This window comes from Epinephelus lanceolatus, chromosome 2, assembly GCF_041903045.1.
Source record: "Epinephelus lanceolatus isolate andai-2023 chromosome 2, ASM4190304v1, whole genome shotgun sequence".
NCBI lineage: Eukaryota > Metazoa > Chordata > Actinopteri > Perciformes > Serranidae > Epinephelus > Epinephelus lanceolatus.
In genome coordinates this window covers 30756851-30780120 of record NC_135735.1, presented here as the reverse complement: position 1 = coordinate 30780120, position 23270 = coordinate 30756851, and the positions used below count along the sequence as shown (strand labels likewise).

General features: G+C 40.2%; 1 protein-coding gene across 4 annotated transcripts in view; it reads right to left on the bottom strand.

The window, feature by feature from the left end:
- furina (furin (paired basic amino acid cleaving enzyme) a) overlaps positions 1 to 23270 on the bottom strand; it is a 101342-nt gene that overhangs the window by 33047 nt on the left and 45025 nt on the right. For all 4 annotated transcript variants that reach the window (XM_033623006.2, XM_033624667.2, XM_033623804.2 and 1 more), the window contains exons 3-6: positions 17330 to 17428; positions 6419 to 6514; positions 3674 to 3802; positions 3332 to 3408 (exon numbers count right to left, since the gene is read on the bottom strand). In XM_033623006.2, coding sequence (XP_033478897.1) covers positions 3332 to 3408; positions 3674 to 3802; positions 6419 to 6514; positions 17330 to 17428 — 401 coding nt within the window. The remainder of the gene's footprint in view (positions 1 to 3331; positions 3409 to 3673; positions 3803 to 6418; positions 6515 to 17329; positions 17429 to 23270) is intronic.

The following is a 23270-nucleotide window of genomic DNA, read 5'->3' as shown; positions in this document are numbered from 1 at the left end:
ATATTTTCTGTTTTCTTTACTCCTCTATAACAGTAAACTAAATATATTTGAGTTGTGGACAAAACAATTTATTTTAGGATGTCATCTTGGTCTTTGGGAAACACTGATTGACATTTTTTCACCATTTTCTGACACTTCATACACTAAACAACTAATTGATTCAATGAAAACATAATTGACATATTAATCAGCAATCATTAGTTGCAGCCAAGTGGAAACCTTTGAGACTGAAAAATAAATAAAAAAGCTAACACTGACTGCTGTGCCTGCAGTTCCTCGAATGGCCACTTGAGGGTGGCTCAAGAAGCCAGTCAATCCACATTAGAGCTTAGATCGGGCCCAAAAAATCCAGCCCGACCAAGCCCGAGCTTGTGCACGTTATGTCCGGGACAGGCCCGGCCCGTCCAATTAACTGTAATTATGGGCCCGAGCCCGATTTAAACCCGACATTTTTCAATAAGTTGGCTGTTATAATTAAGAGTATTAAACCACAATTCTTGTTATTTGAATGACAGAAATATAGGATCTTAATGAATGGCGCAACACGTAAGCATGATTATGTAATAAAACAGGTGCTTATTTTAGGATCCAGGTGGTGAAGGGCTGTGCGCGCACAATGTTGCAACATTGGACGTGTGGAAAGGATGACGCAGTTATTCGGCAATTAAACCACCGTTTATTACTGAACAGTACAGGTTACTGCTGGCCGTAACCACGCCAAAACAACCAACAAACAACAACTTAGCTGTAACTCCATCTGTGCACTCCTGCTCTCTCCTCCAGCTCGCTCATATACACACTAGCATGCGCACTCACACAGCCCTCCTCATCCCTGTCACACTCGCACCCCGCACCTCATTCAATCCCAAACATACCATTAACTCACAGAACATTGACATTATAACAGAACATTTACTGCCGGTCACTACAATACATAGCCGATAACATTATCAAATCATAGCTTTAAAACAAACAACAACAACAAAAAAAAAACGTCATATCTGACCTGCCCGGCCTGGGCCTGTCAGAGGGAGGGGGGCTCCCGGCCCGACCCCGCTTGGGCCCGCGGGCTCGGGCTCGGGCAGAGAATCTAACTTATACAACAGAAATAAACTTGTTTACAGCCTGGTACAAAAACAGTTTGGGTTTTTATAGTTAATTTCAACATTCATAACAAATTCACAGGGGGGGAATTTTTATATAACTCACCCATTTATGTTTTATTAAGGCAAAGTTACTCATATTTAAGGGTGTGGTTACTTGAGTGACAGGCTGTCTGCAAGACATCACCACGGTTTGTGAGTCATATCCACCACAACTCCCAACCGCTTTTTCAAATATCGCCTTCTGGCTCCAAAAAAACAAACAAAACAACTGGCGATGGGTAAAATGCCAAACTGGAGGATTCAAAACAGGAGTCTGCAAACCAATGAGTGATGTCATGGCAGCTACGTCCATGATTTTATACAGTCTATGGTTGCAGCCCTAGTTTTGTTAAGTCAAAGTTTACATTGTTTTTCCTGTGCACAAGCACGATCGAGAAAAATTCTGCGTGCTCACTGCACATGTCAAACAGTGTGATTCTGACTTCCATAGTTTGTGATGAGAACCAACCTTAATCTAAATTGGGAAGCAATAAACTGAGTATTTCTAAAAAAGACTCTATGCCAGTTTAGCCAAGTTCAATCCAGAAAATGCACATTTGGAAACCATCCTGATAGGAGTCGAAGGAAACCCTGGAAAGAGAAACATCTAGATCACATGCTGTCTTAGGTAAACATGAGGGTGAATGGTCACATTGCTGCTGAGCCATCCTCACTGCTTCCCGTATGCTGGGAAAGAAAGACGGCCTTATGGAGCTGAACAGAGTTGGGCTTTCTGCAGGGAACAGACACTCACAGTCTTACACAACCTTACGCATTTTCATGCCCGCCCACAGGTTGTTTACACATGCATCTGCACCGACCCACTGTAAAGTAAGAGACACGCATACACACACAAATATGCTCCCTCTCAATTGGTCCCGCCACAAGGAAGACACGGAGAGCTGGGTGGCAAGAGATAAGGGCCGAGGTGAGCAAGGGTTGGAAAGAGGTGCAGCCAAAATGAGGGAAACATCAATACTAAGTGTCTTAGCTGGGCTCTGGGCCACTATGAGCCACCAGAAGAGCTTAAGCGTGCCTTGGCATAGATTGTGGATCTGTGGAGCTGGAGGGATGTTCTCCCACATTCTTCCACAAGAAATTCCACCATTTAAGGTTTTGTTGGTGGTAGTGGTGAAAAACAGTTTGAGGCTCTGGCACAGAATCTAAAAAACATTAGGCTGAATTAGAAAGGAACTGCATATTGTTTGCACTGTTTCCTTGTTTAAAAACTTCTACTGATAATTCTGTGCATGTGTGTATGTGGTTCTGCCCTTAAGAAGTTTACTCTATTTTTAGTATGAAAACAATTACACACCCTCTACAATCAGCCTGCACCTCTTATATATATGTCCAGGCCGTTCAACAGCTCTGACTGTATCCCCATGGCCTCCATATTCATGGTGCGCGCTCCTAGCCCCGTCTCAGTTGGGGACGTCTGATTTCCATCCCTGGCTAACTATAATCTTCCCTGCCGATCACCAGTAATCATGGTGAGCCTCGGGATAAAAAAGCCTCTCAGGCCAGTGGCCCACAAACAGCAGATTACAGCGAATCAGAAATTAAAGTCAGACATGTGGCAGGCGGTGGGAATGAAGGAAGATGAGCAAGGGCCCTCTGGAGCCAGGAGATTTGCTCTGTTTCATTAATGCTGATGAACTTAATTCAATCAATTCTCTGCAAGACATCACTGTGGTGGTAAACAACTCCTAATGCCATCTGCAGAGGCCACTGCAATAGAGCCGTTTTCCTCACACACTACCTTAATCCTAGTGTAGATTTACTCAACTTACCCAGGCTATAGAAATGCCCTGGTGGCGCCTGTGTGATTTAAGAGGCCATAGCAAATCCACACACTCCGAGCTGGGGACAGGACTCATATTAGTAATCGCCCATTTTTGGACAGTAAAGCCGTTAAATGGTGGAAAATCAAAATGTCTTGGACAAACCCCATAGGCTGTGGCCTTTAGGTAGTTTTGTTGCCATATAAAGTGCCCCTGTCATAGGGCTATTTACACATCAGCTGTCAGCTATCAGACAGTGAGGGGGACAAATTAATGAACAAGTGCAATTTCATCCTGACATGTCCCCCTCACAGCCGGCATTGAGAAAACACAGGTAGGTGGTTCAAGGGCGGACCAACCGACAGAGAGAAGAGTGGAAATTAAATCATCTGCGTAGATTCCTACCTGTTGTCATTAAGTTGCGTGTATCGAGGCTGAGGATCTGGGTCGCCATCATTCACATCGTAGCTGGCATCTGGGTCCTAAATAAAGACACAGATAAGCTGTTAGAGTCTGTTAGGGTTTGCCACACTCAAGTATTCAAAATTCTGCAAAATTTAAAACCTTAAATCTTCACAGAAACGATTCTTAAAACCCATCAGCCGCTCAGTTTCACCAAAAGGAAGACACTATCTTTAATTCAAAATCTACTCTATTTATTCTGTTCTTATCTTCACTCTGTTTGCTGCTGCAGTAATAGCCTCTCCATGGAAAACACCTTTCAGCTCATTTAGGAGTTATACTCACGTAGTTCTGCATCAAGTCAGGATGGTTCCTCTCTATTCCATCATCCAGGATGGACACCACCACTCCTTTACCTGTGTAGCCCAACTGCCACGCAGATTTGGCATTCAAGTCACGGTGGTTGCTGTTGTACTGAGGATGGAGAAAGCAAATAACTTAGATGGAATCTAATTATCTGAGAGACACCTGAGCGCTGACAAGAATGTGCTTTTAACTGAATCTCGAGAGCTTACTTTAAAAAAAAAAAAAAAAAAAAAAAAGGCAATCATTTAAGACATTTTGATGAAGACTGAGCTCTTGACTGAAGCATCCAGGGAAAAGGTGCGGCTTATTGAATTTCAGTCATTCTTCCTTAGTGAAAAGATAAAGTTCCTCAATGAGGTGAAGTCTGTATTGCAAGGTTACAAAGAGTACCTCTATTCGAAAAAGCATCAATGCCATGATTGCAATTATTGCATTTATTATTAATACCAAGCAAAGCACCTATGAACTGGCTCGTGGCACATAGTAATCATCCTGTATGCTTTTTGATGTGCTTCTGACATTCAACTTGACCTTTGGTCAAAAGCCATGTCTGGCTTTCATCAAGTTCAAAGCTCCTCTTTTTTTAAGTGTACCTCCTGTTAAATATTATGTGTCTGATGTAGCCGCTACCATAGTTTCCCCTTAGATATCAGACCCTTGTAAATGCGGTCTATCAGGAGGATAGGGATTGTTCTTCAGCCTTGTACCGTCATTGACATTTAAACCATCAAGGAGAAAATCAATTAAAGCTGAAAGTTGTGATCTGCAATGCTGATTCAAACTGAAAAAGGCCTTTTGTGGCTGACACACCGGATGCATAATGAATCTGTGAGAGGCATGTGCAAGGTTTCGTTTTGAATATTGCTCATCAAGTTAATCTTCCTTAATCTCAGCATTGGCTCTCCACACTGACATCTCGAGCCTGCGAGCATACAGTATGTACAGCTTAAGATCTCTGCCTCGAGGCTTGACCATGATTTATCGCATCTCATCATTTAGATAAATATCAGAAAAATATTAAATATTAATTTTAACAGCAGATGCTGACCATTAGCATCTGTCCACCGAGGACATCCTGCCAACAAACCCACCCACACTCTCCTCTGGCCAGCCAGGTTCAGTTTTAATGAGGCACAGAATTATTTCCTGCCGGGCGAGAGCGACAGCATATTCCTGCAACCCAAAAACCTCTGCTACATCTTTGCACTTTTAAACGATCCCTTATTATCTAAAATACACTGAGGGTATATTTTCCTGTATCACAGAAGTGTGTCGATATTCACACAGTACATGACTTGTCCACAGTCAACAGCTTCATCTCAATTAACACCAACCTCACATGCAAATAGAGGTTGTTTGGTTTGTTAACTGCTAATATGTTCAAATGCTCTTTATGAAATGGTGACAATTATGTTCTGCTCAAAGCTCGGCTGATCCCAATAATGGAATGGATCCGAGAATAGCCAAGGTGTTGCTCCAGTTTTCATGTCTTTTGGTGTTTAATGAGCTTTACATCCTCATGGGACGCCCACAGACTTATAAATAGAAATCAATCTTTAGTTTTGTGCTTTCCACTCACACAGGATCAGCACCTCTTTAAAAAGAGTGCATCATGTTCATAAACACCAGCATAGCAGGTTTAGCAGTAATAATAACAGTTTCCTATCATAGAACATTTGTCATTTTTTTATGTGCCAACAAAGATGCTAGGGTTGATTACGAGAACACTGATCAACAACTGTTTTGATTACAGAATATGGAAAATTGTGATGGTCATTTTTCTCACATTTTACAGACAACAGGATAAATTGAAAAAATAAATGTTGGATAATCAACAGTGATAATATTCATTGGCTGCAGCCCAAAGAGACACTAAAAATGCTATTCAATTTTGCACAAAACTTTTCCACATCCTTATGTAGTGCTGACAGGTTGTGATATCATTTAAATACGAATAACTGCTGTGAACATATGGCAGAATCAGTTACATCTCGTCACATTAATACAATCAGGCAGCAGGCTCTTATCTACTCATTTGCCTTTCAAGTTGCCACTAACCACTCCAACACACAGGGGAAGTCAGTGTGCCTCTGTTAAAGCAAAAACATTTTGAACAACTGGTGATGCAAGTCTGTTTTGCATCACCATGAATTTCCTTTCACCTCAAGCACCCTCACAGTAATTGAAGGAAGAGTGGAGCCGAACAGAAAATCTTGGGGTTGTTACAGCTGCTTTTAACAGGCCGATGTATCAGTGACATTCTTCAAGTCAAACGTGAAAATCAATCAACTGAGAACAAGAGCGACTCAAGGTGAATCACCTCTGTCTACTCCTCTGCTTTCTGTCTTTGTTGCTATACGGACAAAAGTAAATCACCAGTTTGAAAAAGCATGCAATTCAGGATTCAAAAGTGTGTGTGTGTGCATGTATGCTATCGTTCAAGCTAAAACCTTTAGGTGAAGTCGCTCAGTCTTGTGCTTCGTGTTCTGCAAACAAGACACATAACAGCATTTCGCACAAAGGCGGCATATTGGATTCATACAAGCTTGTCTTTTGACTCAGGGGAAACATCACAGCCCCAAATTTAATTACGTGTATTGACTTTGGGGTGGATAAAAAGCTCAACCAGTGTGTGGCTCTGAATTATGTTCAACAGATGCACACAAAACAGACAGCACAGCCTTTTGTTCAATGTTGTTTCTGCTCAGGAATGCTCATACTCACCAGGTACCACTGGTCTCTGAACTTGGGATCTAACGGATCTTCATAGACATCCCTCTTTTTCCTCCGTTTTGACACTTGTTGCTCAGCCCAAGTCACCTGAACAGGAAGTGCACAAACAGAAATACACATTTAGAAATCAGCAATACTAACAAAAAGGGGAGGCTCAGTTTACAAAAAAACTCCAGCCACAAAGGTTCTACTCACTGTCATATTTAAAAAAGGGAAAAAAAAAGAAACAGAACAAGAATTAATTATGTGCCGGACATGAGGGTCGCCATGTCAAATGAATTAATAGAGATCCACATTCTCAGCGGGATGACAGCAGACAGAGTGAGATTAGAGGCACAGGGGTATCGCAGACTCCTCACTAATGAGACTTGCTGATGAACTCCAGAGCAGCCCGGGACTCATTAAAACTTCTGGATTAGTGTAAAATTGGATCCATCAGGATCTATTATGCTTATGGGTACATCTAAACATGTATACATGCTAACAATATACAGACAGAGGTACAAATTCAGTACAAGTCTACCGACACAAAAGTCTGCAGCAGGCTTTCATAATGTGTGAGCTCTGGCAGAAAGTGTTGACAGCAGCAGAATGCATACAGTGAAAATAAGCCTGCATCTCACTCGCTCTGCAGAGTTGTGTTCCCTGTACAGCAAAAACGCCCGGGTAGATGAGAGAGAACAGAAAGAATAATGTCAGAGACGGAAGACAGAGAACTGCCTGCCGCAAGGACAGAGCACCTGATGTGAAGGACAACCAAATCACAGTGCACCTCTCTCTCTCTGTCTCTCCGCCTCTGCAGATCACCAGAGACACAAGAGTAAAAAAAAGGAAAGAAGTAATGAAGGTCACATTAGCTGTTACACTGAAGCGGTGTCAATTCAACACTACCATAATATAACGCCATAATGGAATAATTTCACTTCAAGGAGCAGAAAGGTTTGTGTGCCGGTTCCTGTTTGTGTTCGCTCCCTTAACGGCTGAGAAGCTCAATCAGTCTAAGTGGAGGAGACGTTTCCACCAGGATTCATCTGACTCTTACTGGGATGATGAGGTCAGCACCGTGAGGTGCAGCTGTGGCAGTTTGCACACAAACCTCAGTGACAGCTTTTTCATGATGAAAATGTTCACTTAGGGAGAGATACAATCATGGGCACTGACACATTAAGTTAAAGAACCACTGCTGGCAAACATCGATGGATATGTCGCCAAACGTGGGAAATGTGAGATAAAAAATAAACAAAGCGGCCGACTATTTTCACACCATTGAGAATCCTTACTATATATGTTCAGAATATAAATTAACAATATTCCACAATGCACAGACATGTTTTTTTTGTATTGTCTCACTAATACAAACATATGGATGGATTTGCAAATATGCATAACTTATTATGTAAATGCATTTTTTAAATTTCATGTAAAGATGTATAGGTTTTATAAATGTTAATAGTTTTACCACAAAATACATGTAAAGTTGTATTTACAGATTTGTGGATCCATTTGAACATGTGCACCAGTTTTGCAAATTTGTGGATCGCTTCCTGTAAGTTTGTGGGCCATAAGACATTTGTGACTTCCCTCTGATAAATTTTGCAGATTTTTGTCCAATTCGTATTGCGGCCAATCTGTGGGAAAAAAAAACAAAAATGTGAGGTGCAGTTACTAATTATACCAGCAGGTGGAGACATTACTTTATATGAGCTTACAGAACAACAGTCTGTACTGGAAGAAGGCTAAATTACTAGTTGACCTAACATCCCCATCTGAACCAAAGGAGACAACACCACAACTAGGAGGTAAAAGACAAAGTGGAGCAGCGTTATTCAACCCAACAATCATGATTCAGTTTTCAACTACATACACATACCAGACTGGTGTTCTACTATTTGCCTTTACCTGGACATTATATCCACATTACTGATGATTATTTATCAAAAATCTCACTGTGTGAATATTTTGTGAAGGCAAACCCTACAATATTGTTGATATATCAATATCGAGGTATCTGGTCAAAAATATCATGATATTTGATTTTCATCGTATCAAAGCTAACGCTTCATTCTTCTGACATGCTGATCATAAACTCAATTGTGAATCACAACCATTGGTTTAAATAAAGATTCTCCTGGTTACAGAACCTGGTTGAAGCCAGGCTGCTGCCATTCTCTTTGTTGTCTCCTGTTGTTCAGATGCGGATGTTAGGTCAACTCCAGTTTTAGCCTTCTTCCAGTACAGACTGTGGTTCTGTAAGCGCATGTGAAATGTCACCATCTGCTGGTGTAATTAGTAACTGCACCTCTCATATGCAGATTTTTTTTCTACAGATCTGTTGTGGTATGATTGAACAAAAGTCTGCAAACATATCTGCAGGAAGTCACAAATGTCACATGGCCCAGAAACTGACAGGAAGTAATCCACAATGTGCGAAACCCATTTTATATGTATAAATGGATCCACTGCATCAATTTGTTATGGTGAAACTTTCAACATGATACCAAAATACATGTTTGTGTATATTGTGGATTGTCTTCTGTGCGTTACAACTATTAAAAGCACAATCAAAACTTAAATAACAGAGCAAGGTTCCTTTTTTGTAGACATACTGTTGCTGTATAATCTGAACATATGCAGTATGGATTCTCAGTAGTGTAAAAATAGTCGACTTTTTTGTTTTGTTTATCCATTTCCCACACTTGCTGACATTTCCATCTGTGTTTGTCAGCTGTAGTTTGCAGACTGTCTTTTGTGGGTTCCAACAAATTAAGTCCAATCAAAACTTCCACACACTCCTAACTTTTTCTTTGTACTGATGGTTTCAGCCTGACGACTTTTGCTTTTGGAAGACAAAATCTTATGCAGCACGTCCAAAATATAAATGCAGACCTCCTCTGCACTGTATTCTGGTAAATTCCCTTGCAGAAACACAATGAAAAGATAAATCAAGGTGGTACATAATGTCGCAGAAATATTTACAACTGGTCAGAAGCTGTTAACGTTTTTGTGCCCACACTATCTATATTTGCCACTTATTATAATGTCAAAATTGACATTTCTGTTTCTAAACTAGTTACTAGGTGTTGTGCCCTGTGGCAGGTCCTACGCAAAGATAAGATGAGGACAACAACAGAAAATCCAATACTGCCTCTTGTAGCACTAAATCAAATCTAATATGAATTCCATCTTATCAGCTACTCAATCTTCTATTAAGTGAATCAATAAATATGTATCTTATCACTATCAAACTTTTAGAAGAACAGATTCAGATCCCTCGAGTTTCACAAGCCTATTCCAACATGACATTTTTACTACATCTAATTAGTTTGAGATAAAAAGGCAGTCGTTAACACGGTTCTCTCAGTCAGGATTTAATATTGGCTCTATGTTTCAAAGAAAATGGCAGTACTGACTTAAAAGGGTCTCTACACTGTTAGTGACAATGACTCAGTTGTATGCAGGGGAAAATATTCATCATCATTACACTAATCCATGTGATTTTCTGTCAGACAGACACAAGCTATTTTGTCTTGCGTCATAAGGCGGTGTGTGGCTTCCCCTCCTCCATTTCCTTATCTGCTGTTTAACCGCACATTAAATCCTTTATGAAACTTGTATTTCTCACATACGTATGGTAGCTCTCTGTTGTGGGAAACACCCATGCTGATTCTGTTCAAACATGACAGGGTTCCTCAGGAAAAGGACGCAGTACTTGCACAATATTTGTTTTCTGGGGCAACACAGGAAGTTATGTTTAATGAACATGGCAACAAACTGTTTACTGCACTGAGTGTAGCTTGCAATACATCAAATCCGCTCCTTAAATCATCTCAGTATCACTGCAGAGCACGGTGTAGCTTTTAATTCCTTGGTAATGTTTTGCATAGTATAGGCTACACAAAACCATTGTATGAAAGTCCCTTTATAATCTTGTGCATGCTGTTCCAGACAAAGTGACAGCTTGTATTCACACTTGAGATGTGTAGGAAATGTTACAGTAATGCTACTAGGTCTAACAAGACAGACTGGTACAACAACTCCTGTAGAAAGACCACACCAATGTGTAAAACTGGGAGTGCATTAACTGATGACTGTATATGCTTTAAATTCAATCCAAAACACCTGATTCCTTCCTTAAGGGTTTTGTTTTTATGACCATAAAAAACTGTTCATATTTGATTACAGCAGCCAAAAAGGTTTCACACTGTCAATTTTTATATAAATATAAACTGCAGTTCAGCAACCAGTAGTAAAGATATTTTTGTTCCAAAAAAGGTAAATCTTTTCACATGCCCATTATGGTCAAACCACAGGGTCCGACTTTAACACACCAATAAAAACAAGGAAATAACAAGACTGCTCAACCGTAACTCATACTTTCAGCAAGCATGCAGTTTAGCTTCAGTACAGTAGCAACAGTTTCTGCTCCTTTTCGCTCCTCGGTGACACCAGTTAATTGGTGCTAATTTGTGCATCCAGTTGTCTTGAAGCTGGGGCAGGAAGAAATCTGTAAAATCTGCCCTCTATGTCCTAAGCCCCTCCAACCAGACGACCACCAGCATATGCACATGCTTCATACAGTAATCCACTGTTTCCCATATTGACTTATTAAATCTCATTTAATATGAGAGTTGTGCGCAGCACATTTGCCTAGATCCTCCTTGTCTTGCTCTCTCTCTCAGTTAATATAAGAATTAGCAAACCAACCATACCATGGTTCCTCCACCTTAATCACCACTACCTGGCCTGCTTGGCCAGGGGAAGAGTGCTCAGCAGCTTCAGAGACTGACCTTCAGTCAGCAGCTGGAGCGGCTCTAATTCAGCCAGTGCAAACTCCCCTGCACCTGGGTGTTACAGTGGGTTGGTAGCCAGTGGCAGAACCTGGTCTAACCTGTGTAACGGCAGCAACAGAAAGTTTTCTGATCTGGTAGGAAGTTAGGGCTATCCACTTCCCTGGAGCTGGGGGTACTGCGGATACTGACTAGGGTTCCGTCTCCAGAGCTGCTGCCTGCATTCCTCCCAGCGAGGTGGCCTATAATTTAGGCGAATGACGCCAAGGACACACAGTGATTCGAGGCTCTTGCTAACGTTAGCTACATAAACGTGAACCTAAAGCTGCAGCCATGCGCATTGGCTTGATTTAGCAGAAGGCTAAACTATTGAATATATAATTTCTCCATCTCTGAAACGCTTCACGGATATTGACTGTTTTATTTAATTTATGGTCAGACTTTCTTTTAGGGTCCCTTCCTTTGTTTGGGTTGCTCTGCAGAATAGACAGTTGTTACCAATGTTGGAATAGCAATTTTCTCTGCAAGATTAAATAATATGAGGAAAATAGAATGTTTTTTGAACATTAACACCTTGTTTCCACATAGCTCTGTGTATGTATGTGAGTCAACTAGAAGTCCATTAATGCCTATGAGAACCTCTGTGTGTTTGAGAAATTCCTTGTTCTGTTTTTTTTTTTTCTTCTTCTCTCAAGTATGGTGAAAAAAAACACAAACTTTTGCAACAGATTTCGGACAGACTTTATGCACTGAGCCAGAGGACATTAGCTTAAAAACAAATTAGCTAACAGACCAATGTATGTAACACACCTCTACATTTTTTCTACTTGAAAAGTTTGACGGCATGTTTAGCTAGCTAACATTGGTAGCAGGCAAGCACTGAAACTGATATGAAGCGCATGCATAGTGGATCGTACATCTTTCAATAAAATATTTCACTAAACTGGCTGCACACCAGACAGGCCAACTTCCTTTTTTATTTGTCACCAAGCATTAGTGGCCCTGTTTTTGTCTTTGTACAGCTCCATGCACACATTCCACAAGATTGGACAGCAAAAAACACATAAAATTAACTTTTCTGCCAATCTCTGTGGTGGCGTTTTTATCCATCCATAAAGAGATGCATTTCTTCGCAGTGACCACTAGGGATTTACTCCATACACAAAGCATTACTGCATGGAAACAAAGCATTTAAACATGTTCTAGTAGAAACCTAAAATACAAGTGTAAAACTACAAATGATAGGTCCCCTTTAATGTCAAACGCAGTTCTTGGGAAAACACAACAAAGACCTGATTTCTAGCCATAAGGAAATGATGCACACATTAGTGGCTTGGGTGTGTTCACAAAACATCATGAAGATGCTGAATCAGTAAACTCTGGGGGGAAAAAACTTCCTGAAAGCTGAAACACAACTGTACAGTAATTACCTTCATTTTAGTACTTTCTGTCCCATTTGTGGGAAGACATACATAATTTCAATGCGCAGATAGTTGAAATTAATCATTAAGCTCTTAATCAGTCTTAAGTTTTCTAGAGATCTATCTACCTGATAGCAGCCTTACATTACTTCCCAATCATTATCAAAATATACTGTATAACTATTCTGTAAAATGATAAAAAAAAATAAAATAAATGTGAATATTAAACTATACTTTAGGTCAAAGTCCTTGTTTCCAACAAAATGTTTTCCTTCTTCTCCATATTCAGAGAAAAAAGGAACAACAAACAATACAAGTCATATTTCTCAGCTCCAACCTCATAATTCATATTGAATAGATCTCCTACTTTTGGCAAGAGTGTTAGAATAAAACATTTCCATTTTTCTATTTTGCAGTTTTCATGTGAATGGTGTTTCAAAAATTCTTTAATAGTCTGTGACAGAACACAGAGCCCAGAAGTTGACAAACAGCATTTTTCATTATAAATAGGCTTTGAAAATGGAAAACGGTGTCTATCTCATGCGTCCAGACCGATTCAATGCAGAACCAAATGCTCGCAGACTGCTGAGTTGGTGTTCAGGTGGAGAATCTTATCTGTCCAACAAACATATTCCCCACCCTGCTCATTTTGTCCCACCCACCTCTTTGTCCTATTTCATTATACAAACATAGCATCCTCCCTCTGAGGCCAAATGGAAACCTCGAATGAAGCATCATTAAAATAAAGGAACACAATCCCAATTACAGCACAGATCAGCGGCTCTGTCATTTACATTTATGCTCGAGCTTTTTTTTTTATATTTTTGTTACAACTGCTACTATTCTTGCTGTAATTATGATACTGAAAATAAAAGCAGTGAACCACTCATTGCTCTGCTATGTCTGTCTTATTCCTGCTCTTCTTTTCATCTAACCAAACAAAAACACCAAAGCAAAAGCTGCCCACAACAACAACAAAGCAACAACAGTATAAAACAGAAAACAGTAGAAGGCATGGAGGTAGCAGATAGACCCGAGCTTTAAATCTTCAATAGACCCTATTAACAGGGCTCTGTTAGCCAGTCTATGAGATCTGGCAGAAGTCCAGCTGCTTTTGTCAGTAATTAGACACTCTTCAAAGAGAGTTTACTGAGCCTTTTGTTCAGGCCTCATCTCGACCGGTTAAAAAGGACAGTCTCTCTAGAATTCAAAATTCCTCCCATTAGAAATATGTTTGCAATGTTTTTCTTTTCTAGAAAGAAAATGCAGCTGATACTAATGCAAATGTGAATCAAATTGCTGGCTATGCTTTGATCAGACTATTAATTGCAGCACAGTTGCAAAAATGAATCAAAGTTTAGATCCGAGGGTATCTATACATACAAACCGCAGGGATTTGGTAAAAAATTGCAAGCTACTGCAGCATTTACAAAGCTCCCTTGATTCAATAAACAAACAAATAGATAAACAAAATCTTGTAAATTCCTGTGGGTGTACTGACAAGCTGACCTGGCCCCTCCTGCACAGACAGGAGGATCTGGAGCTGTAATGCTCCACTTTCTCTGAGGTGCTGTGGGAAAAAAGGAATTCAACAACAGGAAATGGAGCCGCACTGTTCAAGGAAATCCCAAAGAGGGAGGTGGACGATTTCTAACATGGACACAAACAAACCCAGCAGAAGTTGTGCTATTCCCAGTGTGCACCTGTGCTATGTAGCTGCACAGCATGACAGCATGGCAAGTCATTTGCTTTTTTTAAAGGCAGTAGATTAGTGTTGATGTATATGATGCTTCTGCATTTGCACTTAATATATTTACATGGAGATTTATCTAAATTGCTATAATTGTGCTTGAAATTCTCTCCTTACTGAAATGAGCTGGGCCAAGACAGCAATTATAATATAGATTAGTGGGGGACACATTCCTCCCTATATTAAATATGCTCAAAATGCATCCTGAGATTACGGAGACAGAAAGAAGAGACAGTCTTAGGAGAAGGCAGAGAAATGAGGAACAACGTGAAACATTTTCTCACAATTCAAGTTTCTTGTAGACTCCACCATAAAAAGAAGGAGGAAAAAATAACACAAGAATGAAGTCAGATCAGCGGGGAAAACAAAGAACCTGATGACGACTCGAGTCGAAGAGCCTGAGCCAGCCTGCAGGATCATCATTGGAGTCAATTGATCACAATTGGCTATATAAAGCCTGAGCCATTTCAGATTCATTGTTCATTGTAACCCATTGTGCTCTGGGTACGCCAGCTGTCACGAGCGCCCTGCTGCACTCTGTTAAAACACTTTGACGTTCTCCCGACGCACGGCATTGTCAGCCAGTGAACCACGGAGGAGCACAAACAAATAAAAAGCAGCCGGCAGTTCCAATTAATAATTTTCACATTGACAGCGGGTGTCAGCCAGCGATGCAAGAAAAGGCTGCTGTTTTTTTTTTAAGTGACTGTTTTGTCTTTGTTTCAGCGACATGTAACAGCTATGCAGTTGCTCTGAAGTGCTGCTGTCAACTGAAACTTACGTGTAAGCTGAGTTTACTGAGGATGCAGAGAAGCTGTCTGAAAACAAACCCTCCTGTCATAACAAAAATAGACTGACACTCCCCTGTCCACAGAGATACTATAGAAGAAAGGGACATCACACAAAATACTATAGAAAACTAGTGAAATAACTCTGTTACTGAAGCAATGTCACTGCTATATGGGTGAACGAGAGGCAAACTGAGGAGAGCATTTTGGATAAAAGTGCTATATAAATGCAATTCTTTACCCAAGAAATTTGGTAATTTAAGTCACTTTTAAGTAAAAGATGCAAACATTTTCTGTTTAATTTGTTAAATGTGAAGCTTTGCTGCTTTTTCTTGTCTTCGCCTTCTAGTTAATTAAATATTTTGAGGTGGTCGTACTGTTTGTTGGAAAAAACAAAACAACTTCATGACATCATTTTGGGCTCTAGGAAATTACAATGTCAATTTTAAACGGTTTTCTTATGTAATAGGCCAGATCCACCCCTGTAGTTCTCAAAAGATTTTTTCCTTAACTACAAAAACCCTTTACCTGCTGCATTTTTATATTTTTGACTCTTACCTAACTCATCTCAACTTTAAATATTTTTGCTCGGCACTCTGGACATTTACTTTGATGCCTTGAGCTTTTTAGCAAATTTAATAGTTAAGTAAACTCAAAAACAAAACGTCATTTGGCCTTTAAAAGTATCGCATTTGTTGTTCAGGTTTTTATATTGCTGTATTCAGTCAATCAGTTTCAGAAAAGTGCTTTGAAAGGCTGATAGAAGGTTCTTTATAAAGTGCTCATACATCTTTTTTTCTCTGGCGCACACTCCCTTGTATTCCCACAGCTATGAGTGTTAATTTCACACTCTTCCCTTTGTCCTTCCCTACAGGGTAGGACACAGACTCATTTTCAAACTAACCTCAAACTCTCTTGCAAAACAGCGGGGAAAATACACATATGAACTTTCAATTTAGATAGGTCAAGGAGAAGGAAGGATTTTACAGAGGAGTGTGGAGCACCGACACACCTCTGAGCACTCAGGTGAAAGGAAAACCGGCAGAGTGAACGCCCTGGTTCGTTTGAGACAGCCATTAAATAAGAAGGTGACAAATGAAGACTAAGGGTTTGGTTCTTTGCCCCGTGGCTGTTGGCTTATTTTCTTCTTTGTTTCTACTAACACAGTGACTGTAACTGATCATTAAGTGGACTGACTGAATAATTAAACCCAAATCACTTATCAAATTAGTTTCAGCTTAGATGCAACAGCTTTTAGAGACTTTAAGTGATGAATGAATCCCTTATAATGATCCAATATAGAAGATCAAGCTTGATATTCTACTGTATAATAGTAACAGGTGAATACATAGCTATAGTATTTAACAGTAATAACATGAGTTAGGAAGAGGATGTTAAGGTGTTTGGTTTGAGGATCACATAAAGACTCACGAGAGTACATTTAGGGTTTTTAAATAATGAGAAGTTATAAGTCCTTCATGCAGAAAAACCTTTTTTCAAAGCCCCATCGAGAGAAGGTACTACATTATCTGCTTGGATGATATACTGCAAGTTTTGCATTTTGCCACACTTAAGTGACCTTGCATTTTTATTGTGGAAATAATGTTGGACGTTAAATCAGCATAATTCACTTCTTCTATATCACAATATCCACTGCAATGTTCATTATGCTCCAAACACTTCAGTTAAAAAGCTAAAATGTGGCTAAACAATCACTGCCTCAGTTTCAAGTTTTAACCAAGAGCTCAAGCTCCTTACTGTATAAGATATACTGGAGACATCTGACATGATTATACTGACAACACACAACAGCTAGTGACTGTAAGATGATAAATGAAAAAAACACTATATGTAAAGTAGTATTTCCAAGCTCATGTCAAACCCATTCAGAGCCTAGAGAGAGGATAAGTGTTTACTGGGTCAAACGCTGAATATAAACAAGCACTCCAAATACCTGATTCAGAAACATTTACCTCCCAAGTGGCAGGAAAAATGCTCTGACCGTGTTCTCCATAGCTACACCACAACCACCACTCATGGCTGACACTACAAATACAGCAACTGCACCTCCACTTTCTCCCTGCAGCAAACATCAATAAACCTCATCCACATCCACGAACACAAAGTCTGTCAATCACACAGTCCAAACTCCTTACCCTGGGATCTTTTTGAAGACGGACTTGTGTCCCCCTGTGGTCCGACAGCGATCTCTTCACCACTGTACGATGCCGGAAGTGATAATAATCGCCAAATACCTGAAAAGACAAAGAGATATGAGAAGTTACCACATGAGGGTGTTTGACTTTGTAATCTGATAATACCCCCACATCTGACAATAGCCTAAATGAAGTATGAAATTACTGTGGTCACGCTAGCTCTCTACCGCTAAACCACTATGTCAAAATGGCATAGTGGTTGAGGACAGGGGACAATAACACACAAAGCCATGAATTAAACAAGTTAGATAGCTGTACTCAGTTTGGATACTTGGCTCATGATGCAATAAAAATGGAGACCCAGAAACAAGTATGTAAACCTTCACACTAGTTACGTAGAAAAATTGGGCCGATTTACATGCCTGGATCGAAACGTGTAATGAATAAATGAATAGATGCATACAGTAAATCCATTATTTATGATTTTTTTTCCTGTTAAGTCTACAGCACTGTTAACTACAGCATCCTACGGCATCAAATGACCAAAAGCAGCAGCATTAAAGATTTTAGAGGTATCATTATATTGGACTCATGTTACAGTAAGCCCTGTGTAAAAACCTTGACATTTAGATTGCCCTTTTCTCTCTATAGCAAATGTCTACTCAGGTGGTAGGGGGTTAAAAAATCTCTCCCCATCCTCGCCGCCGCAAATCATTTTCTCTTCATTTCTCTGCATTTTGCGGTGCCAAGTGAAGCTAATGGGCTGCATTAGTCAGTAAAAGGTATGTTCAGAATTAGAGAACCTATTTCATTTTCCCTCTCAATAACCCTCTCCAACGCCTGATACCACCACGCTGACTTACACATTCCCCTGTGGGAAACCCAATACAGGACCCATAATCCTCTGTGCTCAGTCCAGTTATTACCACTGTGTAATCAAGGCCATTAATAGAGCAGTGAGCAGTGACACACTTTACTTTAAAGAATATATTGTGTGAGCAAAGAAAAGTGCTCCATATCACAGCTGGGGATTTGAAATAGGTGGTGTGACTACACGAGTGCTGAAACAACTACCCAATTCATTGATTGACAGAGAAAACAATCTAATAAACCATTCATAATTCTAATTATTTATCAAGTAAAAGACCAACAGTTGATCTCAAATTTAAATTCTTTAGGGGTGTTTATAGATTGATTATTCAATTGAAAAAACAGATTAACTGAGAGTGGAAAAAATGTAAGTTGCAACCCTGTACACACAACATCTATTTCACGTCTGTCCGTCCTGAAAGATGGATTTGTCCTCAGTTGCTCTTTCTGAGCTTTCTTCCATTTTTTCCCTGTTAAAGGTTTTTAAGCCCTCCGGGGCAAATTGCAGCAGTTGTGCTACATAAATAAAATTGAACTGAATCAAACCCCAATCTAGATAAAGGGAAACAGAGTTCAAAGAAACATTTTTTACTTTTAAATACTGTGTTTAGCAGCTGACCAATCAAACTTCTATGAGGTACTCAGGTGGCGTTAACAGCTCCATATGCTCTGAATTGTTAAAATTTTCACTAAAGAGAAAATGGGAAAATGCAGCTAGACTGAGTCAACGGATTTTTCTGTGCAGAGTTGTGCATGAATTATAGGCAACATGAACATATATGAGGGTGTGGTGAAAGAAAATAGAACAAATTATCCATATTTGTTTTCAACAGACTGGGACGCTTTGTGTTCCGGCAAAGGTTGTTGTAGAGCTGAGGTACTACAATGTGTACCGCATTCCTTCACTCTAAAAAGAGTCACGGTTCAGTCTCCCCAACCTCCTCTGCTCCCATTTAATCACAGTAAACAGGCCGATTCTAGCCGGGCTGACACAAAAAGCCCCTGCACACAAAGCCGGTGGACAATAGGGAGGCAATAACCAAGAGGGAAGACACACTTTACAGTGATATCAGAAGTGGAACCACCACCACAACCATCTGCGTGTGCATGTGCGTGCGTGTGTGTGTGTGTGTGTGTGTGTGTGTGTGTGTGTGTGTGTGTGTGTGTGTGTGTGTGTGTGTGCGCGTGCGCGCGTGTGTATGTGAGAGTGACTGAGTGAGTTAAAACCATTAAAGAACAAGACCAAAAAGAAAATGCAGGATACAAAAAGGGGATAAATGCTGACATTCAGAGGCATTAGCTAAGCCGACTGGAGCTTCTCTGAAGAAGAGAAGAATAAGAGTAGGTAGTGGGACCATTGTGTTAGCCCAGATAAGAGCCTGGGAGGTGGGACACTGATCAAAGACATGGGTGGAGAGTGACGGGGTTCATTAAGCAACTCTAAATAACACTAACACCAGTGAAAAGATATACTTGAAACAAAAGCATTGATGGTCGATTCATCCGGTTGGCCAGTGTGTTCCAAGATGATGCATCACTGTGCCAATTCTGGTGATGGGAGGTATTTTATTTTTTTAGACGTGATATCCGACAGACAACATAATGTCAGTTTTCCTAAGCTGCAACAAAGCACTTTGAGAGAATTAAAAGAAGAGAAAAAAAAAATCAGGGTTTCGGTGTCAGAAAATTAAATCAAAGCGAAACAACTTCATTTGAAACTCATCAATCTGTTTGAAATTGCATTATGCAATTCACTGGAGAAGACACCGACCCCGATATGTCCACCGGCAGCAGAATCAACAGATTGTGGTGAAGCCACAACACACGCTGCGTTTTCATTAAAAAAAGGGCCACATTTAGTTTTCATGCTAATTGCAGTCTTTGCTTTTACATACTGCAATCTGAAAAGTGCGGCAAGCTCACAAACATCTGGAGGCTTTCAAAGTAATGTTGGGTAATGTAGCAAATCATGATCTGACGGGAAATTTGGGTGCATTAGAAAATAATGTCTGAAATGTTTTACACAGGACATACTGATGTACAACTATACACAGTACTCGTCGCTTGTCTGACATGATTACTTCCTAAAACTTTAAGTCCACACTTCTACAATAGAATGGACACTTGCAACAACTAAAACAACCTCAATATAAGCACAAGTCTCGACCAAGTGGACAGAGATCTGTTCCAAGACAGACCAAAAAAACCCTTGTACCTATGCATAAATGCATGGATGTACACATACAGGGACAGAGGTCACCTCACATTCAAAACAGCTCAACTGTTTCAAACATATGCGAACACACACACATCAGTTAACCTCACCCAGCAACATGAAGTCCATTCCAATACTGCTAAATGTCTACCCCTGCAGCTCAATCATCATCTGGCAATCAGCAACAACACTTAAGGGCTTATGTTTTGGAGCATTTAATCTCAGGACTACAATGTTTCAGCGAGGCTTAACTGCTTTCCACTGGAAAAAAAAAGGGCCATTTACAACAAAGACATTCAGATGGAAAAAAGGATGTGGAAACAAACGGATCAGGACTTGTGAGTGACCATTACTGATGCGATAAGCTGGGCACTGATAGAGCAGAACAGGCTTAACCGGTGCTCTCTGAGTGGCCTATTACCGAAGTGAGGCATTAATCCATCAACCTCATTAAAATGCGTGGTAACAGACAGTGGAAAATTACTGTCTGCTGGTTTGTTTGCCTGCCAAATTTACCTTGTGGGAAAGCACTTATCAAAAGGTCTGGTGTCTCATCTCCAGTGACTGTTGACACAATTATGTTTTACAAAGAACCAAACAATGTCTGGAGACAAAGTGGGAGAGAGGTTTCAGGGCTGCAATAGAGTGATATGAAATTGTTTTCCATATGGAGCCGTGAGTGTCAAGAACAAAGCCTGCCGATTTTGGAAATTCCACTGGAGGAGACCATTAACGCCGTTTAACTACGGACACATCAATCACAACACATTTCACATCAATCACGACACATTTCCTTTCAGTTTTGACGCTTAACTGCATTTGATTTAGGGGCATCGGGATGTAGGGCATTACCATATTTTTTGGTGCACCAGCAGGTTGAGATAAATTGAGAAAATGAGACTTACGCAGGCACAGGCGATATAGCTTCCTAAAATAGTTCAGCAACTTGTTTATATAATGAGGCTGGAGTCTAATTACTCAGTGCGGAGAATGGATAGGACAGGGGCACAGACTGCCACAGCGGCAGCTGGACATAACCAGCAGTTTCTTTTAAGGAGGGCAGAGCAGACCGAGCTGCCCACACACCTGAAAAATGGGCTTGCACAGCTGGTCTGCCTTTCTGCCAAACTACACTTAGTCATTACATGGTTTCTTCTCATTGTTTTCCCTCTCTTCTTTTTTCATCCCACAGCAGTCTCTCTGTCTCTCCTTACTGATTATCCCTGAGTTTTATTTAGAATCTATGTTGTGTGTACTTGATTAGAAGCTGAGCAAAATCAACAATTTTGGTCACCTTAACACTACAGAGGTGTACACAGGTGTCGGTGGAGTGTGCAGAATGTTGTACAAAAACATCTTAATCATGTAGGAATAAACTATTACATTTATGAAGCCGTATAAGGCAAACGCAAGCTACCTTATTTATAAACACTCCGTCCATTCTCAACAAGCCGCCAGCCACATTCCTCGCCTGTGTTTATACAGTAAACACAGATTATGATTCTTGGCACAGTCCACCGTTTACCTCGATTGTTCTGAGGAAGTTAGATTAGTCCATTAAATGGTGTTGACAAAAACAAGTGGATTAAATAGGATGGTGAAATATGGCGCATTTGAGTGTGGAGGACGGCTGGGGCAGAGAGTCGACTTCGTGATAATTCAGCCATTCATTCATAATTCAGCCAGAGGGCCTCAGTTTAAGACCCTATAACATACAGTGGAGAAGGAGAACCTTGTTCAGTGTTTTGCAGCTGACTGAGGGCTTCAGTGCCATTTCTTCCTCTGGGAGGTCACTGAGTATCATGCGATCATCATGTCTCTATCACCAGACAATAAAACAGACAGACAGTCTAAAACTTTCAATGCATCATTTATATTTTCTTGCAAAGTGATTTCTTGGTCTTATCCATAACAGATGCTTAAATTTTGTCCTTTGGTTGACAATGTTAAATGTCCTTTAGTCTGAACTCTTCTTCAGCCTTGTTGATCTGCACAGAAAATGAGTTATTCTGCTTATATCACATTGCATTATGCCATGTGCTCAGCTTGCTACCAGTCACCCACTCCCTGTTCCTGCACCATCATGGCTCCCCAATGAAATAACCTTCCCCCTTAGGTCAAGACTGTAGAGTAGCAAAGCCTGAGGACCTTTCTCTTTCAGCAAAACCCTTAAGTGCCACTTATCACTCTTCTCCTTGCACCTGACCTTGTTCTTGTCTGCAGAAAAAAAATGTTAGAGAAAGGCTTCTGTTTCTTTACTTTTTCATGAATAGGGACTCAACAATCTTTTCTAAACTCAATTTTCACTCATTGTGTTGACCAATTTGAAAGTTTTAGTCACCATTGTCCTGAAAACACTTCAGTTGCTACAGACTGTAATCACCTGGCTTTGTGCAAAGGTTCCTGAACTTCCATTTTGGCACTTCTCTGGAAGTGATACCAATTACAATCTATACCAAAGTTCAAGGTTTTCTCGGGGAAAAGAAATGCAACAACTAGTTTGCAACATGGGAAACTCCACAGTTAAAAAACTTCATTGACATGTATTTGGTGTGCTCTTTGTTTCCACATACAAGCGATGTTCTGATTCAGAATGTCAAACATATGTTTGCTGCCTTGTTGATCATTTGTCCATGTAAACTGTAGATTGTGTGCAAAGTTCTGAGAAATGCATTGATATTTTCCCAAAAAGATTCAGGTAGAATTTTTGAAATCATGTAACATTTCCAGTAGAGAGGGGTTTGCTAATGCTAAATCAGATGCTAAATGGCTATATTTTATTCATACCAGTGTCATATTCTCTCTTTTGCTTCATCTGTTGGCCTCCCACTGTGCTGTAGAGCTCTTTTAAAAGTC